Source organism: Egretta garzetta, unplaced genomic scaffold (genome assembly GCF_000687185.1).
Source record: "Egretta garzetta isolate BGI_Z169 unplaced genomic scaffold, ASM68718v1 scaffold72, whole genome shotgun sequence".
Lineage (NCBI taxonomy): Eukaryota > Metazoa > Chordata > Aves > Pelecaniformes > Ardeidae > Egretta > Egretta garzetta.
Genome location: NW_009259032.1, coordinates 573,374 through 591,481, shown reverse-complemented (window position 1 = coordinate 591,481; position 18,108 = coordinate 573,374). Strand labels below are relative to the sequence as shown.

The 18,108-nt window shown below is 40.2% G+C and overlaps 1 protein-coding gene across 1 annotated transcript in view; it reads right to left on the bottom strand.

The window, feature by feature from the left end:
• Positions 1-18,108, bottom strand: part of PPP3CA (protein phosphatase 3 catalytic subunit alpha) — a 126,111-nt gene that overhangs the window by 12,325 nt on the left and 95,678 nt on the right. Inside the window, exons 9-10 of the mRNA XM_035890346.1 lie at positions 11,465-11,590; positions 8,709-8,783 (exon numbers count right to left, since the gene is read on the bottom strand). Of these exons, the coding sequence (XP_035746239.1) occupies positions 8,709-8,783; positions 11,465-11,590 (201 nt within the window). The remainder of the gene's footprint in view (positions 1-8,708; positions 8,784-11,464; positions 11,591-18,108) is intronic.

Here is an 18,108-nt window from a genome sequence, read left to right as displayed (position 1 = left end):
TCCATCAATGTATGCTAATTTTCCATTTCAAAAACATTTTCAGAGACCACACTCTTTTAAAAACAAGTTTCTTTGAAAATAGTCAAAATGCCAAAAAGATATTCAACATGAACTGTGCCCAAACTATTAAAGAAAAAAAAAGTTAAAAGTTAAACAACAATGGAGTTAAAATCTATTTCATGATCTTATAATTTTAAGTGAAAAACAATCACGTTTCACTTAATTTTCTAAAAAAAGTGATTGGGTTAAACTTAAGGCCAAGAGGGCCCAGTCAGGGCTTTCCCATCCCTAGTTAAAAAGTATTTAAATGGTTATAAAACCTAAAGGCAGAGTCCTGAAAACCAGCATGAAATGGTAGGGATTGTGTTGGCTGGCAGTGGTTAAGAGAGTTCCACAGATGCAACTTTATTTTCATCACTGCTATGGCCTGCTCAAAATTACTTTGAAATTTGTGAACTCACACGATAATCTGCCTTAAGAAAAACATACGCTGGAAGAGAGACTACAGTTCGACTAAATTTGCATGTGCCCTGGTTACTTGGGTATCATCAAAACCTAGAACATTATCTGCGCATCCAAGAGAGAACCACCTGAATGGGAAAAGCGAATAGTACTACGTCATCAGAATGAGGAATTTCTTTTAATAAGGATCCCCCATGACCCCAAGAAGATGCCATGTTACACTAAGTAAACCAGTTTCACTTAATTATCATAACCATAACCACATACATCATGAAGATTTCTCCCAAAAGCTTCTGAATGAAAGGTAACTTTGGCTTGAATGGACACTGCCTGGCAACTCCTGCCTTGGGGGTTCAAGAGCACAACCTGAAAACCACTACATCAAGGTAACGCTTCCTTCGTCCCTGCTCCAGAATTCATGGGACAAAAATGAAAATTTCTATCTTCAATTCCTAGCAAATCAGTCCATTTTATAAAGTGGAGTCTAGCATGGAAGCTAAAATAGCAGAAAGGGCCAAAAATGAGGGAGTTTGTTACGGCAGCAGAGGGGACAGCCCTGGGGAGCCAAGGCAGCGGCAGAGCACTGGGCAGAGGACCAAGGCGTTGCCGAATGTGGGTGATGGATGCAAGAGGTGAAAAGCTGCAGAAGACAGCCATGGGGCCTTGCTGTGCAGACCTGCCTTCGCTGTATTATGAGCACAACGTGACTTCAGCCAAACAGGCTCGTAAGGAAACGCTGAACGCAATGGCAAGAGCCCCATCTGCTTCAGTGGCACCGGCGGTTCAGAAGCTGCTGCCCCCCTGTGTGGTCCCAGCTGCTCTGGGCAGAGCTGGAGAGGTCCAAAGCTGCCAGGCAGGAGATTTTGCTGGGTGCTTCTCGGAGCTGACTTTGTGATAATTCTCAGTTTCAGTTTTCTCCACGCATCTCCGCTGATGGCAGCCCCGTGGCTCTGCTATCAGGCCCTGTCACCTTTCCTACTGCGGATTTCTCAATGACAATTAAACTTGTAACAGTTTGAGACTACATCTGGAAACACAGGCGTTGCTTCGTGTTATTTACTAGATGACTGGGTGGCCTGGCTGATACCCTGGCGTTTTAGAAGAGGTGAAAAGGATGTACATTCTTTTTTTCCTGTGCTTGAATTTCAAAACAAATAGCCATCCCTTGCAAAAAAAAAAAAAAAACCTTGCAGAACTGAAAATAATCTCAACTCACAAATCCTAGAGCTGTTCAAAAGAAAGCTAAGTAACCGTAGGAGCAAATATCACAGATAACGACGTAAAAACTCAGGATGAATCTCACTGCAACTTCTAACATTGTGGTCAAGATCAAGGTTAACCCCAAACAGTACAAGGGGCGAGTTTGAGAAGGTGGGGGCTCAACAGCCACGCACAGGGAATCCTGCAGAGCCGCTTGTGGGGTCACGTGTCCCTGACCAGCCCCTGTACATGTGGGTCCATACGGGCTACCTCGTACGTGCCCACAGCTACCACAATCTGCGTGCTCAAATGTTGGTAACTGTGTGCTTATGTACTGGGATATGCTCATACATCTGCCGAGGAATGCAAACTAGACATCTTACAATCATGCGGGCTACTTTTGCATGCATCCATCTTTTGGGGCAGCTATTAAACACATTATTTCCGGGCGTTTCTAGACTGTCCAAAAATTATGAGCCTGTATCCTGAAGTTCAAACTGAAATAAACTATGCTTAGAATAATGGCTTTCAAATCTCCCACATATAAAGATAAAAATATAAAGAAAATATATTAAAAATATAAAGATACGAAGTCTTAGGCAAAAAAATGTGTAATTCTAGACAATAAAGAGTGGGAGAAACAGCTGCAATTCAGCTGTAACCAAATTAAATACAATATCTTTGTAACAGCTTAATGAAAAATTTAAATTAAACAGCAATGATTCAGTTGGGTTCTTCAGGAAATAAAGGGGGTACGTTCCTGCCTCAGCCACTACGATCTCACTGAACTGTACTCTCAAGATACACGAGACATGGTTTTCATCCTTTCTTACTCTGAAAGCACTTAAACACAATTTGTCTTCCTCCCCGCCAAGTTTCACTATCCGTACTTGTTTGTTACAAACCCACACTATTCTAGTAGATCTTATAAGTATATTCAAACTTTTCAGTCACTGTTTAACTTCTAGAAGAGTTGAGAACTGAAAACTGGAAATATAATTTATGACCAAAGTGAAATACAATGCCCTACACTCAAATATAAATGAAGAATGGAAAAAAAACCCCCAAACTTAATCATAGAACGCAACAGGTTCAAACGGAGTATTTTGTTTCCCATCAATACACATCAAAGGTTACTAAAAAATACACTTAAAAAGGTTTTGCCCTCCACTGAATTTCCTAATTTGTAACAGATCTGTAAAAATGACTTAAAATAGTCTCTGTTTACTAAATATTAGTAATGATTTTTATTTATCATATTTGTTTTTTTAAAACATTATTTGCTAAACAATGCACCTGATATTCACAATGTTTTATTGCCCTGTTAGTTTTGACTGAATGCTACTAACCTAATACAGTATTTGGATGACCTAACTATTTATACATAAATCTTAGACTCACATTTCAAGTGTGAATACTCCAGTTGAGGATTCTGAAATTCACTATTACTGCAAATCCTAATGAATTATTTCAGCTACATCTGAACATACATTTACATGAAAGTAAATGGGTCATAACCCAAGAACTGACTATGGGTAAAAGGGTTAATTTTAGCCTTTGCAAACATTGCCTGATATCCTCTAAAGTTTTTACGTTTCTTTCAATATCTAAACAAACCCTACTTGAATGAAGGAATTTAAAAAAAAAAAAAAAAAAAAAATCACAAACACAGCCAAGTTTAAACTTCAAGTGGACAAATTATTTGGAAGGTAACATAAAAGCTTTGGATCTTACTTCAGTAATTTAACAAGTTCTATTGGATTTCGGATTTGTAGCATCCAAACACAGATCTTGCGAGTTGGATATGTAGGACTTATGGGAAATGTAATTTAGACCTTCAGATTAAGAAGCAGAACGATGAAATAAAGTCTATTAACTCATAAAATATTCTAAGATGTAGGATTGAACAGATAGAAAACAACACTGGGAAAAACAGCCAACCCCAAATTTCTCACCAGTATCCCAATATTTTATATATTATCTAGTTAAGCATTAGGAAAATTAATGAAACTTAAGCCTTCCAACTTATTGAATACCTTTCTTCTGTGCATAAATGGGATCTTCTTATGAATTCCAAAGGGGGGGAAAGGAAAAGATCAGTGATGTTTGTAGAATGAAAATAAAAAAAATAATACAGAACATTTGACAACATCAATGGAAACGCAATGTTTAAGTAAAGTCTGAAAAACAGAAAAGAAACAAATTAGGCAGGGAACATCCACAAGGCAAGAAACAGATTGAGAATGATGGCGGGGGGTGAGGGAGGGGAGAGAAAAAAAAAACCAAAACCTTTTCAGCTTAAAGCCTTGTTAGTAGGTTTTGCAGGAAACCACCATGCAGGCAGAAGATCAGCAGCAAAGCTTAACCTCAGCGTTACCCGCCCTTGAACGCCTACTTTCTCCTACGTTAGCGCAGCTGCTCCGATAAGGCTCAATCACTCCTCAAAAGCAGCCTCCCCAGTTTATTTGGGGTGTGCCTGGCTCATGGCACCTCTTTTCTTAGAGGAATCAAGCAAGCCAATTCTTCCAGTTTATTTACGTCTAATATCTGAAAGAATAGCTTATTGTCATAGACATGTCTGCTGCTTCTACCAAAATCTGTGCTATCTACTGCACGCAGGCATTTGTTCCCATGGTCCAGCAGCTAATGGTTATCAAATCCAAACTCTGCCATGGTACAAGGTATTGCATTTTAAAATCAACTACGTTTGAGAGCAGGACAAGTGCGACACTCGGTGCCCATGCACAATTGCACCGCACCACATGTTTTGGGGGCACCAGTTATCCAGTGCACGCTGCTAGCTTGGTGCAGAGGCAGAGCACACCAATGTTCCGTATCATGGCTCACACAAAAAATGCTTTGGGCATGGAAACATCAATACCCAGCCAAATAAATGAGTGAATAAATAAATGAAAAGATCACATTAAAATGCCCCTCTGCCACCAACTTGCAGGGATTAGGTATACCTTGCAGCCCAATCTTGCCAGTTTGGAAGTAGAACAAACATAAACCAGTGGGAAAACCCCTCCATTTGTCTCCTAGTTAAGAATTAACTCATTGAAAAGCTAAGACACTCTCATCTGCCCAGGCAGCACCATGAGCGCCCTTATCAAGGCATTGGTAAGTAACCGAGACTTAATGATGAGGCCTTTGCTTTTGCTCGGTCGCTCTATGTGTTAGGTGGTGCAGAGCTTGCCCTAGGTGCAGTTCATTGCACCGAGGAGCTGTGTCAAATTTCATACACAGAAACCAGGTTTTGATCAGCAGGAGACATTTGACTTGGTAATTCTCTTTAGGCTCAGACTACAGCGCTGTGCTGGGGCAGCTGGATTCCAACTGAGGAATAAATGCTGCGGCTAGCACTCTGATGGCAGCTTTTCCATGAGAAGGCTGTGAGCTACAACATTGAAGGCAATACAAAAATTAATGCAGGTAATTTAGCAGTGTCTTTATGCCAAACGGTGATAAAGATGCATACAAAGCAAGCAGTGCATTTGTGTCAAGTTGTCTATTACGTTATTGCACCCTTTTAATTAGCAGCTTAGTTTTTCAAGCAAATGCATGAGGCCAGAAATGTTACTAATTAAAATAAAACAGGACTCTGACTATATGCTGGCTGGGTGGAGGTATTTGCAGCTCCTGTTGCTGAGCGATATGTTTGATGCACAAACCATACGGCACACGAGCTAACGTTCATCCGAGACATTTTTTGCTGGATCAGATTATATTGCAACTACCACAGCAAACAGGGAAGAGAAAGTACAGCAAGAGGAAACCATCAGATAAGAAAACTTGACCTATCGTATCCTCTCATTTTTAAAGCAAGTGAAATCAAAAGGCCAATACAGGCGAGCAGGGAGATACGGGCTAAAGGGGACTACAGTCGCTATTTAGGCTTTCTCCCACTAAGCACAGACAGAAACTGCCTACAACAACTTGGCAAGATCCCCACGATGTGTCTCCTTAAGCAAAAAGGAGGGGAAAAAAAGGGAATACATGCTGTTCAGCATCCTGCTCATGGCTAGATGCAACATGCATGACTCAGAAATAATAATTAACTATAATAAATAATAATAAATAATAAGAATACCAATAATGATAATAAATAATAATGATAATAATGATGATGTTATTGTTGTTATTATTTTAAAATAGGGCTTACAAGAACACCATGCAGTGAGGTCAGGCAATACTGACTGGGCCTTGTTTGAAGGGGGAAGTGAGAGGGGAAGACGGAGGGCAAGAAAGTGTAAGAGAAGATAAGAAATGAATGATCAGTGCAAACCACAGTGATAGTTCATTCTCACTACATGTGGGTACCCAGGTCAGGGCATGTTCAAACTGCAAGGAGAGAAAGGAAATCAACAGCGAGCCCTGAAAACTATCAATGACGCAAAAATAAGCAATGATTTTAAAGAATCATTCCATCAAACAAAATGCATCTGCTGTTGCAGGTATCAGGCATTTCCTTCTATGGGAAATACTGCTAAAGAAAAATGTCAGAGGGCGAATAGGACTGTACGCCTGCAGTCCTTCAAGGAAGCTGGACAGAAATTATTGAAGAATAATAGTGGAAATGTTGGACCACTACAAGGCTGTCAATATACAGCCCTTACAGAAACAGGTTTAAGCTGATAATCATTCCAGTATATTTCATCAAGAACACAAAAGAAACGGATCCTGTAGTTTCTTCCCCAAAAGGCAAGGCTCTTGGGAAAAAAAATTAAAAAAGAGGGAACTCAGCTATCTACGAGAGAAAGAGGATTTTCCTGTTGTACAGATAATAAATCAGAACGCACCCGGAAATCATTAAAGATCTCAGCCTCTATTTAAATTTAAATCAACCCTCAAATTTACTTTTATGTCTGGATCCTTCGGAGTCTCTTCCATGTGTACCATCCCCACGAGCCCACCGCTTCCAGCGGGCTGGGGGTACAAGCGTGCACCCACAGCAAGCTGCAGCACCAGCGCCACAGATCCCATTTTACAGCTCTAAGGGGATTATCCGGGAAAGCAGACATGAACATATGCCAGCTCTGGTTTTAACTACACATGCTAAAGGAGACAACATTTCTAATATCTTCCTTAACATAATGTTTTACACAGAGAAAGCATTCATACTGAAAAAATCTGAAAGCAGATTTAGGCAACAGTATTAGCATTACAGTACCAGGAGCAGTTTAATTATTCCTCATCTGGAAATTTCAACGCTGTTAGATACCGTGATGCAGTACACACACATGCAAGCCTGGAGGATCTCAGCCCGCCCCCCTGCTTAGGCACCTGCAATGCTGCAGACTCCACGGCCGGAGGAGTGCGGTGGTGAAACTCCCGGGGAGCCGGGGGGTTCGCCCCCCTCCCAGCAAAACCACAGTAGGTGCAGAGACCTCCTGCAGCTGGAGAGCGAGGGTCCCTAACGCCTCGTCACTCGTGACTCTGCTTTTGAAAACGTGCTGCTGAACTGGAATTTAGGCATGGGAACGCTGATGCAGTAAAATTTTAGCAAAGGCCTGTCTACGCGCAATGGAAGTTTATAGTACAACTTTAAAAGAAAGTGTTAGGCCAACGCTGAATTAATTTAAAAATCCTTCCCATAAAGCCTTTGCTTTGGCATTGCATTCAGTGGGATTTCAGCCTGCGCTTAGGTGCTTTCTTGAGCCAAGGATTTTAGGCACGTGGTTTCCTTGCTACTGTATTTAATTTGACACAGTTTTTACTCATTGTATGCCTCTGTACTGTTTCACACGCTGCTTTAATTACACAGTAGCTACCTATTTAAATTTCATGAGAAAAAAATTGGGCACAATATTAAAGCAGGTGTGTTCTTCTCTCCACTGATTACTGGTTTCAATAAATCCAGTCTTTGTCCCAAGTCCTGCAAGAAACTGTTCACGTCCACACACCGCAGCAGATGCAGAACAGGGAATTCCATTTGGCTTTTCAGAGTAAAAGCAAAGCACTATCATCCATACCCCTCTCCATTGCAAAGGAAACATTTGTCAAAACCCATGATCTTGCTTCCTCTTCCAAAGATTAAAAATAAAGACTTTGAGAGAGAAGTTTAATTATTGATTACAACTTCATTAAATATTTGTCTTACTTTTAAGTTCTTCATTCTTCCTGTTCATTCATTCTCCCTACAAACATCTTGACAGTATTTGGTTGTGCTAGATTTTTCCAGGTTCTTTTTAATTTTTTTTTTTTATATTTCTGTTCATTTCCTAGATGATTTTTTTTAAACACTGAAAATGTTCATATTAAGGACATTAGGGATGTGTGGGATTTTTTTCAGTTTCGCTCAACTGAGAAGGGGCATTCTGGAGAGTTGCAATTAACTCTTGCACAGCCTAACAGAAAATAGCGTCTAATAAAATAAATTGACTTCTAAGAATCCGCAAAGTGCAGGATAGACAGTATCCTTTATAGTCAAACCAACAGGTACAAGGCAACTCATCAACATATAAACTCCATCCCAAGTGACACAGAAGTGACCGTTCCTCTCTTAGCAGAAATGTCAGGTCAGAACATTCTCTATGTATGTTTGTGTGTTTATTTTTATTGATTGTATTGCTTCTAAAAGCCTTTTAGATACAGAAGTGCATTAAAAGAGACAGCTAATTAAATATTTCAAGTACAAGTCTTCCGAAGTTGCAGTACTGACATCTTGGAAAGAGCTATGCAGGAAGCTTATTTCATTGTAGGAAGACCATTTAATTGATATAATTAAAACGTCCTATGGGAATCCCTGGGATCTTACGCATAAAATCAACACCTGACCCCTTCATGACAACACAACCCAGATTTCATGGAGGGAAATACAATTTTTTTTTTAACCAAAAGAGTGAGACCAAGGAAAGGGTTAAAACAGGGCAGAGTTCCATTAATGCTTTCCATGCAGTAAGCAAATCCACTGGAGTCTAGCACAACAGTTGCTGTCAGGGACACAGAACTTAACTGGGACCCAGAAAATTATCCCAGGGTTAGCAAATAAACTTTTAAAGCACTTTCAAGGCCAACAACCTCAGCCAAGGGCAGGAGGCTCTTACCATCAAACCCATCTTCCTCTGTCCCCAGTTCGTCATCTGAGCAGATGTTCAGCACGTTTACCAGCATCTCTGTCACTAAAAGGGAAAACACACAAAATGTTGATATTAAACTTCCCTCATCTGTCAGAGAGAAAACTCTAGCTGTAGCAGAGTTAATGAAAATTCAGTACAGAAATGGCGCCCACTTTTTCAACAACATGGACCTTGTTTTACACATGAGGTAATATAAACCTGAAGTGTTGCATGTAGTTAATAAAAAGTACAGGTTTCCATAAAAAATTGTTCCAAATATAACGAACACCACAACAAATAAACCTTAAAAAAACCCAATGTGTTTACAATCTCTCTTTTTTGCAATTGTCAGTGAACAAGGTAACTTTTGTTTTCTCCTTCTCAATAAATTTTGCCTTTCACTCAACTTGGACAGCAGAACTGACCACTCTCCTCTTGATGCTACATTGCAGTAGGATTTGAATTCCCTGGAATGACATTTCAATTGAAAAAGTTACAGCAAGAGGGATCACAGAATATTTATTTACTGATCCAGGTTTTGGACACTGTACTTTCAGTTCAACAAAACATTAACCCTTGTAAGATGTTCCCAAAGGGGCAATGTCTCTTGAAATCTGGAACAAATAGACTACATTAACATTGTAGGTTCCTTCCAGCTGAAACTATACTATATTCAATAGAAATGCCATTATTGGTGAATTTAGAATGTATTCAGCTTGCTTACTTTGCAATTCAGGGCATGAAAGGGTCAGCCTCAGGCTACCCCTAATCTGGTCCCAGCTCTTTCTGGAAAGGCAACAGCAAGACACTAACCAGAGAGCACACAGCGTGAGAACAGCAAAAAAAAAAAAAAAACCACAAACCACCCAGCAAAAATCACAACCAAGGAAATGGAATTTAGAGATCAAAAAAGCCAAAGTTACGAGGTAAAATGTGAAATTATTAGCAGATTGAGAAAACTCCACTACATCTACATGTAGTAAGCATCATTAAAAGGGTTACCAGGCATGTCTAGCCTAGCACTAGCTACACAGGTTGAAAGTTTAAATTATTTAATCAAGTGGTTATTAAAATCCTCTTCTGTGACAAGTATGATGGCTTAGCACATTAGAAGGGTGGGACACAGCTATATTTTTCCTACATTAGTGAAGGATTTAATATTTTCCTTTGACAGGATTAGCGGAAAGACTTTCCACATCAGCAACCACCAGTGAAACTAACAGCTTCCTACCTTGGTTGGCCTTTAAGGAAAAAATCTATAAGGAAGAAAGGAAATAAATAAAAAGCTGTGCAGAGTATCCACTCTTACATCCATGAGTTTTGTTTGCAAAGAAAGGGAAAACACTGATTTCACTTTTTAGGGCTTTAAAAGTTCCAAGCAACTGGTAAGAGTGACCACTGGGAAGGCATGGAGGAGGGAAAAAAAAATCCAAAACCCAATACCCAAGAAAAAAAGATGAAGGAGTGTTCACAGTCTCAGAACCTCAACAAATCTGGCCGTGCATCCTGCAGCCTCACCTGAGGAGGCCACCGACGGGAAAACACTGGAAAAACAACCTTACAGAGCATCTCATCGAACCCTAATGTGTACAGAGAACAGGCCCATCCTAAAAACGGTCTGACTGAGTTTGTGGCCAAAGAAAATGAAAGTGTTTTATCTGCTTCACAAGAGCCTGCAACACACGTCAGCGTGGATTATGTAATGTCTCCATTAGTGGAAACAGCTGTCTATTCTTTGTTAATCCCTATTTTATTGTCTATCTGCTTTGTTCACGGAGACCTCAGGCATCTCACCAGCGGCTTTCCTAGTACAAGAGTAGCTGAAAACAAAGCCGGTCATGACTGCAGGTAAGAGCCACAGCTGGCTGTATTTCCAGTTGCCTATTAAGAGAGAACTGTTACTCCAAGCAGCTTTTAAGAGTTTATTATAGTTTTCTGGCAGTAATTGCTGTTGCAGCAATATACTGTAATGGACAGATCAAAGCAAGCTTCGTCTCAGGCCCTGAATAAAATGACTTGGGGTTTAAGCAGTTTGCATTATGTATTCATTTAATATGTTAGACCAAAGTGTTTTCATGCCTTTTGTGTGCTTGCCATTCATAGGACGAAGTTGTCTTCAGGCAACATCAAAAGCATCGTGTTTCAATAAAACATCATTTTAAGTTCTTTAGAGTCTTCTTGCCAGCGATGAGGCACCGTATGCCCTGGGCAAAGAAGGGGCTGAGGAGCAGGTTTTCCTTCTTCCCGCCATCTCTCTACTCTCTCCAGGAACAGTCAACCAGACTGGGTCTTAGCATCACCAGCTCTGTGTCTGCTGGTGAAAAAGCAACCCATCATCATCTTATTGGAAAGTTCAGCCGGGTAAGGATGTAGTGAAGTCTGTTGTGATGTCCCTCGAGCAGTAAGCAATATCCAAGGGAATGCCCAAGAGCTTATAAAGGAACAGCTAATAACAATTTTGTTCAGTGAATGCACCTCTGGCCCGCAATGCCAGAAAATCTATTTCTACAGTAGAAACATAATGGCATCATAGCCTGGAAAGAGTAGAAATTATACAAACATATGAGAAGTGTGATTAACCACTGGTAATTGCTTCCCCCTCTGAGGCCTGTTTCTTCAAATTTGTCCTCAAAAACAAGTCATCTGTCTTCAAATTATTCCTGCCATTTCAAATAAACAAGGCCACGTGCACGGTGCCTAAGAAACCATTTTGCAGTTTCTACAAACAGAGCCAATTCACATACCTTTCTCACCCACAAACGGCAAGGACCAGGTAAACACATCCATGAAGTTTGGAAGCCAGTATGGATGAGGGGAGCAGTTGAACTGTCTGATATTCATAACGTTGTTCTCGTATTTCAATACTGCAGCTAGAAGGGAGAAAGGAAAAGAAACAGAAGAGAGACGTCAGCCACGCGGCACACGCCACCAGCTACCAGCCCAGCGATGCTCGTAGCGTGCACGGCCTGCAGGGCTGCACACCGGCTTCCAGCCGCCTGACCCAGCGGCAGCACCTGACTGCCACTTATCGTAGGACACAGCCTCAAAGAAGTTGCAAGCCATTTCCAGTCTGAAAGCGGCGGCTTTCCCTGGCACTAAGATGGATTGGTAAGTGAATTAATAACTCCGAGTGGTCACGAACCTAGGCTGTGGGATCTGCCACCAGCAGGGAACAAGGCAGACTATCCACAACCACCCATTTCACACAGCTACCCAAGTTCCTCACCACCACACTTTGGAGATAACAAAGAGAAGCATTTATCACTCAGAGTTTGAAGGCTGCTCTTCCAATGAACATTTTCAACATACGTCATTCATAGCATTGTACAACAGATGATACTTTCTTCTCCCACTTTTCAAACTCTAGGCACATGAGACTGTGCTCCCATTTACTATGAATGAATAATAATATGATTTTGCCTTGCACCATTTCAAATTCGCAACATTCTTGTCAACACACACAAAAGAAGACCGCATTTGTTAACGGGCAGGAATATAGATATTTGTGCCATTGTCACTTTTTAAAGCACCAAGTGCAGTGTTAACTTGCATATGACTTCAGGTTCATATCTGAAACAGGATCTGATTAACTTTAACCCGTTTTTGCAATAGTAATAGAACGAAGTAAATCAAGATACTACAAAATGTATCAGTAAGAAACAGCTATTTATTTCTAGAACAGACTGTACCCAGGCCCAGCGCAGTCAGAAGTCAGATGAAAGAGGGAAAGGTTGAATGTGGCCTTGGGTAGAGACGGCAGAGAGCGTAGGTGGGAGAGAAAGGGACAATACCAATTTGGTTAGGGAGAAGCAAAATAATCATGTTGAAAATGCGGCAGATGAAATAAAATGAACTCTACAATAAGCCTAGATAACCATCCTTATCAAAACTGATTTTCCAAAGCATGAAGTTTGCCCAGCACTATGCTAATGCTACATTCCACACCAAATCTAGACTTTCATGCAGTTTTAATTTTTTTATAGCAATAAGTGGTTATTAGGGTCCTGTAGATTACTCAAACCTCAGGTCATTCATTGAGACCGCCCAGAAGAACACAGAATGGGGATGGGTTCAGCAGCTGTTTGTATCACAGGTCTATTTGTTGGCTTTAAAAAAAAAGAATGTTTTAAGGCAGAGCTTTCAACAATATGATGTTTCAAGAAAAATCATCCAGTGCTGGATCTCTATTGTTCACTTTATGGGCCAACTGTCGCAGCTTGGGAAACAGTAAAACTAAATCTCATCCCTTCCTTCTCCTTTTTTCTCTGCACCCCCCTCCCCCCCCGCCCTTCTGTCCTCTTGCAAACACACATGTAATATAAAATCTTAATAATACAGTTGGAGACTCAACCTGGTAACAGTATCTCTCACCTAATTAGGGTATGTTTTAATTTACAGAATCTGTTTCCTGAAATTCAGTAATTTCTCAATTGCACAGGCACAGAATACATGTGCTGTTGGATCTGAACAGAGCCATTTATGAAGCAGAAGAGCAAGTATTTCTTTGCTCATGGAGAAAAAGGTCATTTTGAGATGACCGCCTAAAACCAAGGGGACTCATAACTGTCCTGAACACAAAGACATAGAAGTTCTTAAACAATACAATTACAGGAGACCGCAGACAGGATCTTTAATCAACATGGGACTAAGACAGTCAACACAAGCTGAAGCTTCCATCCACTGTAAAAGGTGCTGGCACTTTAAATTTTTCTTAACAGAAGAATAAGGATGGGGTTTCAGTTTTTAAAAGACAGCTCAGTGAACTTTACGTGAAGTTTGCTGGTCATCTCACTACTAGCATTTACATATAGCTCTGAAGGCAATTGCTGCTCAGATGCTTACTCTCATGCAGACAGCACTGACTTCACTACGTCCTGCCGGTCATCACCTGGTCTCGCAGCAGTTCTAGTTCTGTAGCCGTAGATGAGCTGCCATCAAATACTTTTTACGCTAGAGACAATACACTGCACATACTAGAAGACATGTATGTAACTGTACATAAATGATCTGCAATTCGCCTTTTTAAGCTAGGAATTAAGCCATCCTGATGAGATGTATTAACCTGTGACCCACAGAACGGTCCTCCCCAGCTTTAGTCAAAGAAAGATGACTCAAGGAAGCAATGCACACGGTAACGCCTTCACAAATGATGAAACAGCACGACTCGAAAGTCTGTCAGAAACATACCCCGACAAAGACCCATAGAGAAGGAGGTATATCACACTTTGTTTTCCCCTTTCCTCCAGCCTTCCCATCTGTGGCTCCCCAGGGAGGAACATAGTTCCAGGGGCTGATTATCACTTAACAGCCAGCAAAGAAGTCGCACAACTGCAATACGGCGCAGCACTGTAGGAAATGCAGTGTATCGCAATGGTGGCTGAAGGGGGCGAACAGTTTCTTCTGATTATTCATCTCCTACCATTGACTAAAGCATGTGTCAATCAAACTTTTTTTTGAGGCACTAGACTGTTGCTTCCCACAAAAATTTAATAGGTTGCTGAATGTCTTCCATTTTGTGGCCAATGACGGAGTCCAGAGTTGACCTGGGAGTTTCTGAAGCCTACACACTCATAGACACAGAAAACGGCTTGCTAGCATTTACGCAAACTTTCGCCAGGCAGCCATCCTCCATTTGAATAAACCACATTTGACTCTTGCCCACCCGAGTCTGAGAGTTGGCAGCCATTCTGCTGCTCAGTAAAATAAAAATAGCTTAATGCTGCTATTAGCAAAAATGAGAAAACTAGTGTCAATGCTCTTAATATTTCCATCACTCTTTGGCTGATATTACATATGGCAGATTGAAATTCATTCTCCTATTACAGTGACACAATTGCATAATAAAAATAAATAGTTTGTGGCCTTACAGCAAAAATGAGTCAAAACCACACAAAAAGGACCACTTAATGGTTGAGAAGATTCATTTAGAGGGACTAGAACTTCAAATTCATCATCTTAGTGAGCTGAGGTAGTTCCTCTTCCCACTATTTCTTCAATTTATCCATTAAGTCTATTACTAAATTTTGTGAAAGTTGAATAAATTATTTTTACAAGGAACTTTTAAAACTGGCCTCTAAAAAAGCCTGAATCATACACAGAACAGTTGGAAAGCATCAAATTAAATATAAATGGCTTCAGCTGGGTTTGGGTTTTTTTAAAGGAATATAATTTATTTTGATTACTGTAAAAAAATATCTTCACACCACCTTATTAATTTATAAACCTGAATATCTTACAAAAGCAAGTTTTGATAACAATATTTTAAAAACTCTTCTCCTCTCTAAATGACCTGTACAGCTTCCCCACAAATGACTTCAAAAGCCGCTTGAAGAAAAATAACACTATACAATAGAGCAGGGTAATAACAGAGACAGATGCCTTCTAAAATAACCCTACTCTTAAAAGAACAAAATAAAGTAGGGTGCCAAAGTAGTTACCAGAATCACAAATACTTTTCTGAATTTTTAATTTAAAATTTTTCATTTACAAGCAAAATGTACACAAAATACTTCTATTAGGTAACCGATGAAGTTGATATTTAACATTAAACAAACTGGTTCTTGTTATGATTGTGCAGTTCTGACTACTGCTTAGTAGTCAGAAGAAAACTCCACCTGGATCAAGATGAAAATGCTTCTCAGATAACAGCAGGAGTTTCCCTGAGCTATTCTGCCCCCTTGCCTTCTTTTGGTCATAGCTTTTTTTTTCCCCTCTCTGTTGGCTCAGAAAAGGTTTGGGGTTTTCACCTCTGCTTCATTTCTTAGTCCACGTGAACTTGCTGCCAAGTAGCTATCGGAGCCCCCAGCTGCCCTGAAAGAGTGGGAATCTTTTGAAGGTTATATGACTACAGGGCATGCAGTTGCTGATGGAGGAGACAGAAGAAATTAGAATGGGTTCCTCCGGTTATGAAACCCATAAATGAGGAAAACCTGACACTCTCCAACATTTGCTTATCATTCCAGGCTGCAACCTCTATACTTTTCTTTCCAAACGTATACTCAGACAGATGCTAGCAGACCAAGCCACCAGTCACAACTTTATTGTGTATAATCACCAACCAGAGCAAGAATCTTATTTTATTATTCTTAACAGCCACACACATTTTAACCTAATTTTGGTACTCGCTGTTGTAAATGAGTTTTAGAAGCTAATGTTTTGTAAAGTGAAGATGTGCAGATATCCCAAATGACATTATACTTCTTTCCAATGCTAGTAAACTGGGGTATCGGATGCTGAAATCACATTAGAGTGAAATGAAACGCTAACACAGCAGGCAAAGGGCATTCATACTCTTTAGCTTTAAGCATTTAACATAGGTTACCCCTACGGCTGGAAATACAGCTGATGAAAAATGTGCAGGTAAGAAACATCCTTCCTTCAGCTAGAAATGGAGACAGCTCTTCTAACCTTCTCGGGGTCAAATATAAGCACCTAGTGCCATCTGAGACCCCCCCTGGGGTATCTCCCTGGTCTCCCTCAGTTAAAGATGAATCTGGATCGCCCCTGTCTCCTGTGCCATACCTGTCGGATCTGAGCGGGTGTCTCAGACCCCCCGGCATCTCCAATGGCGCTTTAAGAGCCTATATGTTGGGAGGTGGATTAAGGCCTTAAGCAAAGTGAGCAACATTAAACTGTGCGACCGATAGTTCAGAATTACCCGAAGACATTGCATATCCTTGGCTTCAAGATCTGCTGAATCATTTTTCAGTATAAATTAATTGATGACATTTCCACCAGAGGAAAAAAATAACAAGCATGGTAGAAATACTAGCCCAGAATGAGCTACATGTTTGTAGATAAACAACGTCAAAATAATTTTAGCAAACAAGTTCACTAATTTTCTTGTAATTTTTTTCAGAAAACTCATCCTGCATTTAGAAAATAAATGCAGTGAAAGGTTGCTCAAATTCTTCATACCTAAGAAAGAATTTCAATTTCTGATTTAATGCCAAATTAACTTCAGTATTAACTGCGCAACTGGGAACAGTGCCTTCTCCTCCAGCAGAGTTGCTAAGTAACCACAGCATTTTCTGCCCAAGACAGGTCAGGGATAAGGGTTAGTAAAATGCTTAAGGAGTTTAAACATTATCAAAGGAAAAAAATTATTTACTGTACAAGGTAATGATGTAAATAATCCAGTACAGAAGTGGGGCTAATTGCAGTTGGGAAATCTTCCCTTCCAGAATTCTGAAGATTTTTATTTTACATGTGCAATTGCGTCTTCCAAAGAAACAGCGCAATAGCGTTCAAGATTTTATCAATAGACTGCAAAAATCACTTCTGGCAAACTTCTCTGCGTTGGCAATGAGATGGCCTAGATACCCTGACAGCTCCTCTTTAAAAGCTTTTGTTTCCATGACAAGGCCTCATCACAACAGCAGAGATAAAGCATTAAAGAAAACTGATAGGGCAAACAGAAGGTTACGCCGCTTTTCTTTCTCCCAAAGTGCTATTATTTCTCAAAGATCATCCTTGTATTCCAGCTATATTACTCTGCTTTTTTTCCAATATGAAAATCATTCTCCTGTTAGATCCATTTGGATCAGGTACGCTTCTTCACGTGTATCTATGGCATACCACATGCTGATACTTTATACACGCTTCATTGCTATGTTACTTATCTGATACGCTCACAAGCGTGCGGGTGCACAGCTGGTTTTGATTTTTCCAGTATCCCAAACTTCCCTGCATACTTTCTTTGTTTCCTCCCTTCATCATCTGCTTTTCCTTTCAGCAACACCATGTGTACGTTTGCAGCATGTTGGAAGAGACATCACGTTATTTTTTTTCGATAGCTTTGGATTTTCTGGTGGTTATCTCATCACTATGAAACCTAATCTTTTAAAAGTGTTTGCAAGATAATAGTCTGTCTTTAGGTGCTTACTGAAGTGACAGCCAGACACTAAAATATTAAGTATTGCCAATGATTTACAAATAAATTACCTGCCTCTGTAGAACTTCTGTAAAATCTTTCACTTTTTTTTTTTGTTGTTGTTGCTGTTGTGGCACAAACAGCATTACAGGAAGCCCTAATCAAGGCATTAAGAAATATTAAATGCGGGAATGAAAGTTTAGACATGGTACAAGGCCAGCAGATCATACAGTGCAGTAATTTTTGGCATCCTCTTATTCTGTTGCTATAGAGAGTTTCTCCTGGTGACAGGCACCCTTGAATCCAGGGGTAAGGCTGTACTTATAGAACTTTCTCAGAGTTTTTTGATCAGTACAGCCTTCCTCCAAGGCCCTGAAGTCACAGGTAACTATCACAATCCAATTAACATTTATCTTCTTGCACGAGGAGTTTTGATCCTCTCCAGAAGGAGTCATCTTAGAAAACCATCAACGCGCTGGTATTTCTTGTAACAAGTTTCAGCAATAATCTTGAAGT